This window comes from Cheilinus undulatus, linkage group 3 (genome assembly GCF_018320785.1).
Source record: "Cheilinus undulatus linkage group 3, ASM1832078v1, whole genome shotgun sequence".
In the NCBI taxonomy this organism is placed as follows: domain Eukaryota; kingdom Metazoa; phylum Chordata; class Actinopteri; order Labriformes; family Labridae; genus Cheilinus; species Cheilinus undulatus.
Window position 1 is genome coordinate 11,880,661 of NC_054867.1, and position 13,316 is coordinate 11,893,976.

Here is a 13,316-nt window from a genome sequence, read left to right on the forward strand (position 1 = left end):
TCTTTAGTTCAGTTTTCTGTTTTGCATTACTCTTGTGTGTTTAAAATGCTTTACTTAAAGAATGCTTGTGACATGAAAGGCTTATTCCCAAACTGCTGACTGTTTTTGTTGTGTTTATTTTCCCCCTGGCTTCCGTGGATTTTGTAGTTTTAGGTCATGTAAACAGTAAGTTCACTCTGACATTCTGTAGCTGGCATTAGTGACATCCTCAGTTCTTTTCCGTTAATCTCCTGGCTCACTGTTGAGCAGAGCAGCAGCTTTACTGCAGCCATATGTGGCGGATCTGAATCTTTTGTGTCATCACTCACATATGCGTAGTGCTAGTATTCTAGTTTCTAGCTCATGGCATTTTCCTTTACATCAGCCTGTCCTGTGCATTTATTTTCATCTCATATCACAACTCTACCATTATAAAGGTCATTCAAGGTCAAATGAGGGTTTTATGCTCTGCCATAATAAAACTTAAGTAACATAATAAATAATAAATTAAATTGAATAATCTAATAAAATACTAATGCTGTGTACTAAAAGTATTCAATTTATTGCCAACATTTTTGACAATTAATGTTTTGTGATAGAACTCTACATCCCATTCTCAACATCCTGTGTCAGTGATTCTGAATCTGTGGGATCTTTTGATTTTTCCCTCACTGAGTGTTTAGTAATCATACAGTGATAGTGTGGGTTTAAGAGATAGAAAAATATACTTCAGCAGGACAAAAATACAAGGTATGGCTATTAGATGATGAGACTGCTTATGAGGATAAACCCCGTGGTTCACAGTCACACCCAGTGTTCGGTGTTAAAGGTTAGGTATTCACGCACAACTGCTGTAAGTTTCTGAAAAGTGACGTCTAAAGTTCACTGCTAGCTACTGACTGAAGTGCACGTTTTTGCAAAGGTGTCGGAAAATGATTAGCTTTAAACTTGAGCAATGCATTTGAAACTGAACAAAACAGCAGCTGAATCTTTCGTATGTTAACTAAGGCATATGGAGAACACTACATGTCATGTGCACGTGTGTTTTGATTGCACAAGAGATTTAGAGAAGGCAGAGACCATGAACATTCTGGGCGCCCATACACATCAGAAACTTTTGAAAACATTCAACAAATCGGACAGATTGCCCTAAATGATCAAAAACTCAGTATAGAGCAGTGGTTCTCAACTAGTCCGGCATCAGGACCCACCAGTCTGCCTTAGGACAAACCACGACCCAAGTTTAAAAAAAAATTTCAACAGAGCATGCTTACCAAATTCAAGATGTTGCCATTTAAAGGATGATTGGACCAAAAAACATGATATAAAAAGAAAAGGAACAAAACTCAAAAGTTTTATAACCTCTTTCCCCATTATTTTGTGAACATTTTTGCCAATTTTCCTGAGATCTTGAGAAATTACTTCATTATCATGGGAAAAGTAGCTTTTTCATTGCAAGAAATGAGATTAATTATTTGAAATATTAATCGTACATTTAAATTTACCTAATTTCACAGTAAAACAGGGTAAAATAAAAGGTATTGATGCATGTCCAATAAGGACTTCAGGACTTTTGCCACTAATTTTTATACACCTAGACACCTAGTCGCGACCCACTGAAAACTGTTCTGTGACCCACTTTTGGGTCTTGACCCACCAGTTGAGAACCAATGGTATAGAGGGTAAGCACTGATGACACTATCAGCGTGACATGACTGCTCAGTCGGCAGAGTGGCCAGGTGATTTGGTCTAGCGGGCCAGACCATACCCGCGGGCCGCTATTTGGGATGGCTGCCATACAGATTCCTGCCACTAGACTGCTCTTTCTGCCACTCAGCAGCTGGAATGCCTCATGCTGCTGTGGAGTCACATGCATACCTCTATAAGAATGATAGCATGATAAATGATAAAGGGACAGTCCAGCGAATTTTGTATGGAAAATTTGAACATGACAAAAGTGTGTGCCAGTGTTCCAAAACATCTGACTCCTGAAAAAGAAAAAGGCAAGAAAATGAGTGGAGATATTTTGGAACACATTGAAGAAAATGAGACAAAACAGCAGTCAGTGCATTGGGAAACACCATCATCACCAAAAATGAAGAAAGCACGACAAAGCAAGTCCACATTCAAAGCCACGTTGATTGTTTTCTGTGACATTAAGGCAGGGCTGTCCAGACTAATGTAGCCTGTGGCCCATTTTTGATTGGCCCCCAAAAACTCTTTAAATTAAATGAAATATGGCCCCCAACAGAGCATGAAGCTTGTGCTACTTGTGCTTCATAGTTTCAGCACAAGGCAGTGCTACCACACTAACACTGTAAACAAACATTTTGACTAGTTTTTATGCTGTTGTTTTAAGGACTAAATTGAGGGAACACTTTAAATAGTAAACATATTGGCAGCCAAAATAATAAAGATACTATGATTTGTAATGCCCTAATGGATTACAGCAGCAAAGAGCAGCACCAATGATGTTCCAGTGGCAGAGCCAGTGGTAGCCAGAGCCGACCAGGGCCCCCTGAATTCTGACTGGCCTCCCCAAAATACTTAAAAAGGATTGGCTGTTTGCCTTGTCAGCCATCAACTAGCCAATTAAGCATACCCAATCACTGAGCATATCTTAACTTGTGTAAGATTGGTTTTACTTACTTTAATATTAAGATGAGGTATATGAGAGTATCAGAAGTTAAGAAAAGAATGACAGAGAAGACCTACTGCAATGCTTTGATCAGTGGAAGATCTGAATGCAGCGGTGTGTTGATGCAGATGGGTAGTATGTTGAAGGAGAAAGACAATGAAAAAGTTCCATGTTCAGCAAAACTGCATTACAGTGTTAGTTTCATTTTTTAATAGCCATACCTTGCATATTGCATTTGCTTTCTTCTTACACAGTAATGCACCATTTTAGGTCAATGTAGACTTCATAATATTCTAGCCAAGCCAAGTAATTCTACAAAATAAACCCGCTTAAGTGTTGTATGATCACTGTTTGCTCTATCTCAGCCATAATAAGGATCACAGTAGACCTAGCTTTCATGCTCATGGGCCAAACAGGTTGGGAAACACTGACTTAGCATCCTGTTGAACATGAGATACTTTTGAATAATGAGGCTTGTGTTGTTTCTCACATTTTCCTGCCTTTGTGTTCGTTGCCCAGTTAAGCAGCTGCCCACCATCACAGCTCAGTCGCCCAGCTCTCTCATCGCCCTCCCTTTTGATGAGAGCTTCCCCATGATGTGTGAAGCCAAAGGGAATCCCAGGCCAGAGTGAGTACAGAGCCCAGCATTTCTTCAGATGAAAGGATGAGATGATTTTAGCAGCCAGACTGACACCATTAACAAACAACAACAAACAACTTTGACATGAACATGTTGTGTTTGGCTGCACTGACTTGGAGTGCTGTAAAAAAATGAGCAGAGGGATTTGACATTTCAACACTGGCTTTCTTTATGTAGATTTAAATGGACGAAGAATGGCCAGGAATTTGACCCCTCTCTAGACCCCCGGCTGATGAAAGAGGAGAATTCTGGGACCTTTGTGATACCCAATAATGGAAACCTTACAGAATACCAGGGAGCCTATCGCTGTTACGCCTCAAACAGACTGGGGACCGCCATATCAGGAGAGATTGAGTTCATTGTGCCTCGTGAGTACCATACATCTGTGAGTGTGTGCTTGTGTGTGGTGCTCTGTTACAGTGCTTTCAGACTGATTCAGGACCAGACGGCCTGTGTAATAACTGCTCCACGACACTGTGAGCCATTCAATGCTTTGGACATGGCAGAAAGTCAATGAGGCTCCTGAGCGGCCCAGCCTTACAGTATTTCATCTTTACCTCTTTATTGGAGAAACTACAGACTGGCCTGGCCTCTTTGTCATTTCTTATACTATATTTCTTTTTATTTTACTCATAAGCACACACACATAAATTCTTAAAAAAGAAAAAAAAAAAAAAGTGGACTTTTTCTTTATTTGGCTGGGTTCCAGCCACTCAATGCATGAACAATAGCTTTTATGGCTTTTGTTTTGTTTCTGCAGGCATAGAACTGAAAAAAATCCATCCCATATACTGAATGGTTCTGAGCTCAGTGAAGTTGAACATGACTCTATTTTCAAGAATAATAATACTGCCATCTTCTGGAGTGATGGAGAACTGAACGATTATTTTGTTTATTCAGATTATATGTATTGTCTTGTTTAATCACTGCACACTCTTTCCTTCTAGATGTTCCTAAGTTTCCTAAGGAGACACTAGAGCCTGTAGTGGTGGAGGAAGGTCAGCCTTTTATTTTGAAATGTGACCCACCTAAAGGGATACCACCCCTGCAGATCTACTGGATGACGATCAGTGAGTGAAACTCTTTAAACTTTTTAAAACACAATTTTTTAAAATTATTACAATGACTTATCTGCTATATAATCCCTGTATCATTCATTCAGTGGATATTTGATCCACACTGAAATAACAAATACATGAAAAACAGCTCAATTGTTTTATATTTATGTTGGGATTAAAGAATGAGATGTGAAAAAACAGCTACGAGCAATCGATTTGATTCCAATCTTTATTTGCATAACTCGGTGCAGGTGTTGTGCTCAGAAAAGCATCCTAATCACGTGCCCATCACACTAAAACTTTTCCCTAGTTTTGACTGTGTGTAAGCTATGTGCAGCACACATTACAACAAATAAGAATAACTTGAATAAACTACAGATCATGTGGCCTTAAGCAAAGCTAAATAACTGGACATATTGATTATAACAATATTGGAGGAAATTTTCATTTCAGCTCATGCCTAAAATGCTGATCCTGGACCTGGAGCACAAAAGCTGCCAGCGTGATGTCTCTTTGTCTGCAGTGCATAGCAGGCCAGGACCCACAACTACCACCCCAGGAGAAATTGCAACCCAGATTTATGTTTAATATACATTTTGTACCTCATTCTCCAGAGACAGCATGAAAATCTGGTACATTTTTGAGGAAGCTTCATGTTTTCTTGGAGAAAAAAGCTTTCTTTTTTCAAAAAAAGGAGTTAAATAAGAGGAAGCTTGTGACAAATACTGAAATTTACTCATAATCATTAGAAACCTTAAAAATACAAATGTACCCTTTGTCCACTTAGGGCTTCTGTATATAGAATTTTGTCCTCTCTTTTTTCCTAGCACACATTCATGACCCACTGAAAAGAGCTTCACAACCCTCTTTGGGGTCCTGACCTACCAGTTGAGAACCATGGCACTGGGCTATATAACAAAAGAACCGTGTAAGATCACTTAGCCACTATTTTATGTGAACTAATCCTTCAAGGTTTAACCCATGCATCTAACCTGAAACACTGGCTGGATTTGTTTCACACATCGATCTGGTAAACCTCCCAAAGACAGCATTTGGGAAAGGGCAGAACCTTTCAAAAAAACCTTGGAGGATGATTAGATGAATGTTCTGCCTGTCACATCTTTACGGGCCAGTCAGAGCAACGAAACACCTGGCATAGCCCCTACAGAGGAGTAAACTCCATAGATAGCTGCATAGCAAGAACCGTGGCGACTGTAGACATGTCAGTACACGACTTTTGTTGTTTTTAAAAAGAAAACAACTCACTGCTGTTCTTTGTTCTTCTTTTAACAAAGAAATGTCATCAAGTTCTGATTAAACTTGTGCTTTAGCAATACCAATGCTAATTTCTTCCACCATATCTGCACCGGCCTCTTGTTGCTGCTTGCTTACATCATGACTTTGATGCGCCAAAAGTACTGCCCCTCAATGCTGATTGGTCCAGTCACTTTCTAACCGGGCCCAAACGGACGGTTCAGACGGGAGCTTTGCAAGATTGATTCACCAGTGAGAAACACAGAAACCGGTGTATCCATCTGCCTTACAAGGTTAACATGCATCACTTCCTCTCCTAACTGTTGAGACAATAAGTTAACGTACATTTTGTCTTTCATCCAACCAGTCATTCACCAGATGAACTGAGTAGATCAAGCCCAGTGTTTCCAGGGCACACCTGCATGTGAAACCAAGGAGACCCAGCAGTGCTTTTTCTTTTTTTGTCTTCAAGCCCACCATTATCTTTTTCTATGCAAAACAGCATGGCACCAGTGTGCCTTGAGACGCCATTTGAGAACCACTGGGCTATTATTTTATGTCTTCGCATTCTTTCAATTTACACCATTCCCTAAACTTGGCCAGTAGGACACTTGTGTTCAACAAATACAGCTTGTATTTATCTAAACATTAACAACCTGAAATTAAAGTTTCATCTAATGCTGTTATAATGAATATGTCCAGTTATTTAGATTAGTTAGAGGCCAACAGATCTGTGGTTTATTCTAGTTCTTCTCATTGGCTGTGCTGCACATAGCTTACACACAATCGAAAGAAGAAAAAAAGTTTTAAAGTAGCTATTATGAATGTTAAGTCCAAAAAAATACAGGGTATGAAAATATTATATATCTAGTGATAAAAACACACATTCTTTTACCCACATAGAAAGAGCAGCAGTGTTCAGATCAGGATGATGATGCTGTTTGTCTTTATATAAGCTGCTGGCCTTTGTGCTTCTTATATCATTACAGTAAGTGCAAGCTCTTCAGTGATGGGCATCTGAGTCTTGGGATGCTTTTCTGAGCATAACACCTGCACTGAGTAATGAATAATGTATCAAATTGCCTGCGTTTTCATTTTCCATTCTTTAATCCCAACATAGAAATGAAAAAACTAAAAAAATAGATGTATTTTTTGTTTATTTGATGCCATTTTAGAAAAAAAGATTTGTTTTGACAAAAAAAAATGAAAAACAAGCTGATTTGTATCAAATATCAACTGTATGAATGATACACTGAAACAAAAACAGTTTTTTCATTTTCTATTCTTTGATCCCAACATAAATATAAAACTACAAAAAGTGCCAGTTTCATTTCATTTCAGTAACGAAAATGAGAAAACATTTTTTTAAATTGCTTGATATGGGTTTAGATGAAATGAGCTGTTTTTTATGTATTTATCAAATGTATCTGTTATTTATAAATAATACACGGCATTGCTGTTTTAATGCTATGTTGTATTAAACAGAAAAAACATAATTGAACTTTTTACATTCATGATTGTGATAGAAACTGAGTCCAGCTTCTCTTCATATAGGACAAATGGCCAAAAATGCAGAACGACATCTACATGAAATCGTTGTTTTTTTCTGTCTTTAGGTCTTCAGCACATAGAGCAGGATGAAAGAGTGTCAATGGGCCTAAATGGCGACCTTTACTTCTCCCACGCTGAGGAAAAAGACAGCAGAAGAGACTACTGCTGTTTCGCTGCCTTCCCCAGAATAAGAACAATCGTTCAGAAAACTGCCATGTCTGTCACTGTCAAGACAAGTAGGTTTCAGCTCACTCCTGATGCGTCGATATTCATATTCACATACATGTCAAAAACCATCCGGATGCCATGATGTCTCCTTTTTTTAACATCCCCTGAATTCAGTGCTGTGACTGTGATTTTGCCTCTGTTTGTCATTATGATTATTTCTACCTTCTCCATATGTTCATGGCTGTTGTTTTGTCTCATCCACCTCCATTCCAGAAAAAAGTGACAATAATCCTGATACTGGTAAGTTTAATTCCGTAGAGCCACCCTTGTGCTGTGTCTCTGTAAAGTTTAGTGTAAAGGACAGGTGTTTGAATATATATTTAAATTATGTTTCACTTTGAATACACAGTGTAATTCTCCTCTGCTCTGTGTCTTCTCAGCTAATGCCATCCCTGAGAGAAGACCCTCTCTTCTGACGCCCTCTGGTGTCAGATCAGAGGTACAGCTTGTCAAAGGGGAGGACTTGAAACTGGAGTGTATTGCTGAGGGGTTGTGAGTAATCCTGGTTACGAAGTGATTTCAGTTTTTTAAGCATTCTGTTCTTTTTATCCTTAAATTTTTTTTAAATAATATAAATATCTGCATTTTATTCTTACAAATGTTTGCTTTAGATTCTGCCAGTTAATTGCAAAGAATGTAATCAAATTTTTATGTCATTTATTTAACGTCTATTTAACCTTTTGTCCCCTTTCTTAGTCCAACACCACAGGTCGAGTGGGTGAAGATAGGTCGTCAGCTTCCACTGAAGGCAAAAATGGAGAATCATGGGAAACTGCTTATTATACAGAATGCTGAAGAGGAGGACAATGGGAAGTACATGTGCAAGGCTAAGAACACACTTGGGGAATCTGTTCATTACTTCTCTGTCACAGTGGAGGGTAAGTGAGACCTGCTTTAAAGGTTCAGTGCTGCTATTTTGTCATTGATTTTTATCATTTAATGCCTGTTATTTTTATCTGAATGATCATGCATAGGTTTAAGTGAGCATGTAGAGCAAAATTAGTGATTGGTTCCTAATCTGTAATCAGTTCAGCTGGATTAAATTTGTAGAAAAAAGGAAATACAATAACGTTTAAATGAAGCATGTATTAGTGACCCCTTTATTCAGCTCTGGTTACCCCATTGTATAAAGGTGGAGAAATGAGTGATCATAATAACTATCATCCAATATTTAAACTACCCTGTCCATCAAAAATCCTGGAATCACTGGTTAACAAACAACTCAAAAAAGTTTTGGTTTATAATAGTTCTATTTTAAGCCCTAGTCAGTCCAGTTTCAGAGCAAAGCACAGCGCCATCTCTGCTGCCACTATGTTTGTTGTTAACATTGTTTCTAGTATATATAAGAAAAGGCATTGTGCTGCTGTTTTTACAGCTTTTTATTGAAAGCAAGGTTGATCATGTTCTTTTTATCCAGACACTTGCAAACAAAGTGTCTAAAACAAGACGGTTCATCTCAAGAGGCAATCTGGGAATAAAATTTGAATTTAACTCTGATTCAACTGCCTGTAACTGGTTTTATGATATTTTTTTTTTAACAGATCACAGTTTGTAAAAGCAGGAAACATTAAATCTGAGTTTTTATCTTTAACAAAAGGTGTCCCACAGGATCAGTGTGGAGCCCTGTTTTATTTACTATGTTAGTGATGTTGTTCCCTCCTTAACAAGCTGTTATTTAAATCTAACAATCTTCATCTTAACAGTCCTCATCATGCTTTTGTTGCTCCTAAATTTGTTCTTAATGAAAGCAAAACCAAATGCATGATCTTTTTTTTTTTTACCTGGAGAATTAGTTTTTAACAGCGTCCAACTAGCTACACTCCCTAGCAGCAGTATTGGAAGGGTATCAGTGTGTAAATATCTCAGTATTTGGCTGGATGAATCATGTACATTTTAGTAGCATTTTGAATATCTCATAGGCAAACACTGGCAGAAATTTAGGTTTCTGGATAGAAATAAAGCTCGTTTTCCTCCTGACTGTAGGAAAAAATTAATTGAGGCCATTTTGCTGTCAGTGCCCGATTATGGTTGCTGCATCCACACTCAAATCTCTAGACCAGTGTTATTTACCCTGCTCAACCACAGAGCCGAATTATTGAAATATACCTATGCAAGAGTCACAATATAAGTGAAGAAAAGTGGCAAGAAAGGGTTAAAGTGGCAATGAATATAGATTAAAGGTGGCAAAAACAGCAGCAAAAAAAGTGGCAAAAACTTGGAGAAAAGTGGCAAAAAAGGGAAGAAAGTAGCACAAATGAGTGGGAAGTGAAAAAAAAATAGTTATAGGTGCCAAAAATTGTCAAAAAGTGGCAGAAACGTTGCAAAAAAATAAGTGAAAAGTGACCAAAATTGGCAAAAGCAGCAAAAATATTAAAGTAAAGTGGCAAAATGGGAAAAAAAGTGGCTTTTAATGGTAAAAGGCAGCTTAAATGGGTGAAAAATGGGAAAAAAGGACATTTGTTAATAGAAAAAGCAGAATAATAGTGTCAAAAATGGGCAAAAGTGGCAGAAAGGAGTATCAAACAAGGGCTAAAAGCAGTAAAAATGGATTAAAAGGGGCAAAAATAGGAAAAAAGGGGGCAAAAAATTGCAAAGAAGGGCAATGAAATATACAGACAAAAAAATAAAGGTTGATCATTAAGTTTGACAACTAAAGTAAAACTTAAACTAAATAAGTGCAGGAAACAAACTGATTAATGTAACTTGCAATGGATAATTTCTGAGGTCAAAGTTTCCATTTCTTAAGGTTCTCTGGGGGAATAGTATTTCCAATAAAGACATAACAAAAAACAGACTGTGTCTATCTCTGTGCTCTTAGATTCATAACTACTGAACTGGACTGCTGGACATCACCAAACTCACTCTACTGACCCAAGGGTTTACTCTGAATTTGAAAAATCTGATTATAGCTTTTAAACCCCCAAAGTGTGGAAAAAATTTCAACAGAGTCTCAAGACTGACATTTAAGTTTCTCTTGGAGAATTTAAGGAGAGGCTCTAAAACCATTTCACTACAGTATGTGATTGTTTTACCTGAGTATCGTTCTTCCTTGAATTGTTTTAATTCGGATTCAATTCTGTTTTTATTGTGTTTGTATCTGGACATCATTATAAATTAGAGAAACCCCTGTGATTTTCAACACTTAAATAAAGGTTAAATAAATAAAATAAATGTTAAATAAATACATAAATCAAATCATTAAATACCACAGTAATGACACTATGAGTAATTATCATCATAATTTCATAGCTAGTGGAAATCGTTTGTTTGAGATGTCCCAGCATAAACAACATTCTATACTATACATTAAAGTGTAACTTTATGTAAGTTCTTATGTAAAATTGATTTTAAGCTCGACTTTAAATTAAGTTGTTGCACCTTCTGAGAGTTTTACTGCAGATTTAAGTAACAACTTAATCTTGTCAAATATGGTTGTGGTAGTTATGGTTTGTAACAGATCACATCATTTAAAGTCTGATGCAGTATTCTCACTCTGGTTTTCCATAACCTGGGAAAACTTCAGCATCAAACAATCACTCGTATTAACTTTAGCAGCTATCTTGAATTTAGTCTTGATACTGGATTTTACATTCAACATTATCTTTTTTTGTTGTTGTTGTTTTTAATTCATTTTTAACCTTTATAGTCTAAGTCTATTTTCAGTTGTTGAAACTCAAAAACATTTAAGTCCAGTTTCAGTAGCTATGTCCTTGTATTTTTCTCTTTACTTTTGGTCAAAGCATTTATTTCACTGACCTGACTTAATCAGCCATAATATAGAATTGATATCGACATTAAAAACTCCCAAACCAATGCACTTTTAACATTTACTTAACTGATTTGACATGCTGATGAAAATGCTGACATGCTTTATATGCACAGTGGAGGAAAAATTGATTTTTAATTTCTGACATTCCAGCTCTATTTAGTCTCATTTTAGTCTCTTTGATGAAAACTAAACTTCCTTTGTCTTAGTTTTTAATAATAAAAATTGATTTTTAGCTAGTGTTAGTCTCATTATCCTCATGGAAAAAAGGAAGCTAGCTGATATTATTAGTCATAGTTTAAGTCCGTAGAATTGAAGTCCCTGTAAATGCTTTAGGATGATGTGGGCGTGTCGATTGAATGAGCTGAAGCCACACCCACTCACAAGAAATACAATCCTCTCAGATTTCAAAATAAAATGCTTCTGATCAGAACACAGCTGCCTGGCTCTGCTCTGTGTGCCATAGCTCATACAATTATTTCCTTTTTCTAAGCTACAGTGAGTTACTATTATTATAATTATTGTGATTATTATACATTGTTGGCGTCTTAAATGTTTTGTAATTTTTTTCTTATTTTCAGAAGATTATTTTTAAATTTTTTGAAGCTATGTCACTAGATGCAACTTTGGTCCAACTGGAATTATCTCCCTGGTCCAGGCAGTTGTAATTCATGAAATACTGGATATTCAGTCTTCTTCGGTCATAACCAGATCAAGTGTCTGTGGTCCACAGTGATGTTGGTGTGACACCAACAGACTTAGTCTGATCGTCCATCACCCAGAAACCAGTGTTAAATGCACCAAAAATCCTTCTTTTGACTACTTCTTTAATTGTGTGTATTGTTTTTACAGTTTTTCAGTGTTTCTTATTCATACAATCTTCAGTTTGATAATGCACTGCCAACTGTTTCTTTCAGGCCCTCCAGAGTGGGTGTCTGAGCCTGAGAGTCAGCTCCGAATGATTGGCTCAGACGTACTCCTCAAGTGCTTGGCCAGTGGCATTCCTGCGCCAACAATAATATGGAGGGTGAATGGTGTACCACTGCAAGGTCAGTCTTGTGACAGCCTTAGTTTACTCTTTCAAACATGATTACTGTTATGCAGCTCAGAGATTGTGAGCAAATGTAAAGGTGTAGGTTTTACATCACACAGCAAATGGTAGAAGCTCAAATGTTGAAGGTGCATCATACACAATAAGCAGTGGATTTCTTTGTCAGTTTGTGTTGTTCGGACAGGAATTTTCAAAGTGTGGGAAAGTGAGTCTTCCCTAAGAGAAAACTATTTTTCCCTTGGACCCCAAACCCTGAATAAATCTGATTTTAACAACTATGTTTTCAAATATTTATGTCTCATTTTTAAGTCAGTCAGGAACCCTCTCGTCATAGATTTTACATGTTTTTATTGCAAAATGGACAGTCAGTCAGTCAGTTATATACAGCAGGCAGAGAAGGCTCTGCTCTACAGATGCTTCCTGGGTTAGTCAAGCAGCATGCTTTGACTTTCCAGGGAACACATGGCTAGAAACCCCCATATGGATGGACACATAAATGACAATGTGTATTGAAAAAAAATGAAATTATTTCAGAAGTAATTAATCCATAGTAGCATGAATCTGAATATGAGGATGCAACAAGCTTTCAGCTATAAAGGAGGAGGCTGGGGTGGAGGAGGTTAAGCTTTGCCAGCAGCAGCATGTTGCATCAGCATTGATACAAGCAGAGATTAGTGAGAAGTACGTCATATTAAATACATCACTGTGTTGAGAGAAAGACTTGTGATTGGCTTTGGGAGCAGAGAGAATTTAGATCTGCTTGTCGTCAGCAGGTCACAGCATGATTACCATGTCCTGCATGAACTAATGCAGAGCTTTAATTTTGATATTTTGGTCTGATGTTTTAAACATCCATCTTTCCTAGGCAATCAATTATGCTGGTTTAGTAATAAACTTTTTGCCAATACTATCTGATTTTTATTCTCTAATTTAGTGAAGTCTGAGCTTGCATCTATGCTGTTGATGCAGGGTTGCAAGCAGCAGATCGTCCTCCAACTTTAGCCCTGGTACCACAAACCTGCTTTCGCACAGGCTATCTTAGTGTTTACGGCGCTAAATGTCTCAGTTGCCTTCACTGACCAAAATTCCTTTAATTTTTTGTAAAAAATTCCCCTGGTGTGGCCACTGGATTTGGCCATTTGGATGTCTTA

The 13,316-nt window shown here is 37.4% G+C and overlaps 1 protein-coding gene across 8 annotated transcripts in view; it reads left to right on the forward strand.

The window, feature by feature from the left end:
• Positions 1-13,316, forward strand: part of chl1b (cell adhesion molecule L1-like b) — a 107,848-nt gene that overhangs the window by 63,088 nt on the left and 31,444 nt on the right. For 5 of the 8 annotated variants that reach the window (XM_041783886.1, XM_041783890.1, XM_041783892.1 and 2 more), the window contains exons 3-11: positions 148-165; positions 3,137-3,245; positions 3,435-3,625; positions 4,205-4,327; positions 7,186-7,356; positions 7,562-7,588; positions 7,729-7,840; positions 8,045-8,226; positions 12,032-12,163. In XM_041783886.1, coding sequence (XP_041639820.1) covers positions 148-165; positions 3,137-3,245; positions 3,435-3,625; positions 4,205-4,327; positions 7,186-7,356; positions 7,562-7,588; positions 7,729-7,840; positions 8,045-8,226; positions 12,032-12,163 — 1,065 coding nt within the window. The remainder of the gene's footprint in view (positions 1-147; positions 166-3,136; positions 3,246-3,434; positions 3,626-4,204; positions 4,328-7,185; positions 7,357-7,561; positions 7,589-7,728; positions 7,841-8,044; positions 8,227-12,031; positions 12,164-13,316) is intronic. The other 3 variants (XM_041783889.1, XM_041783888.1, XM_041783891.1) reach the window with 3 other exon arrangements.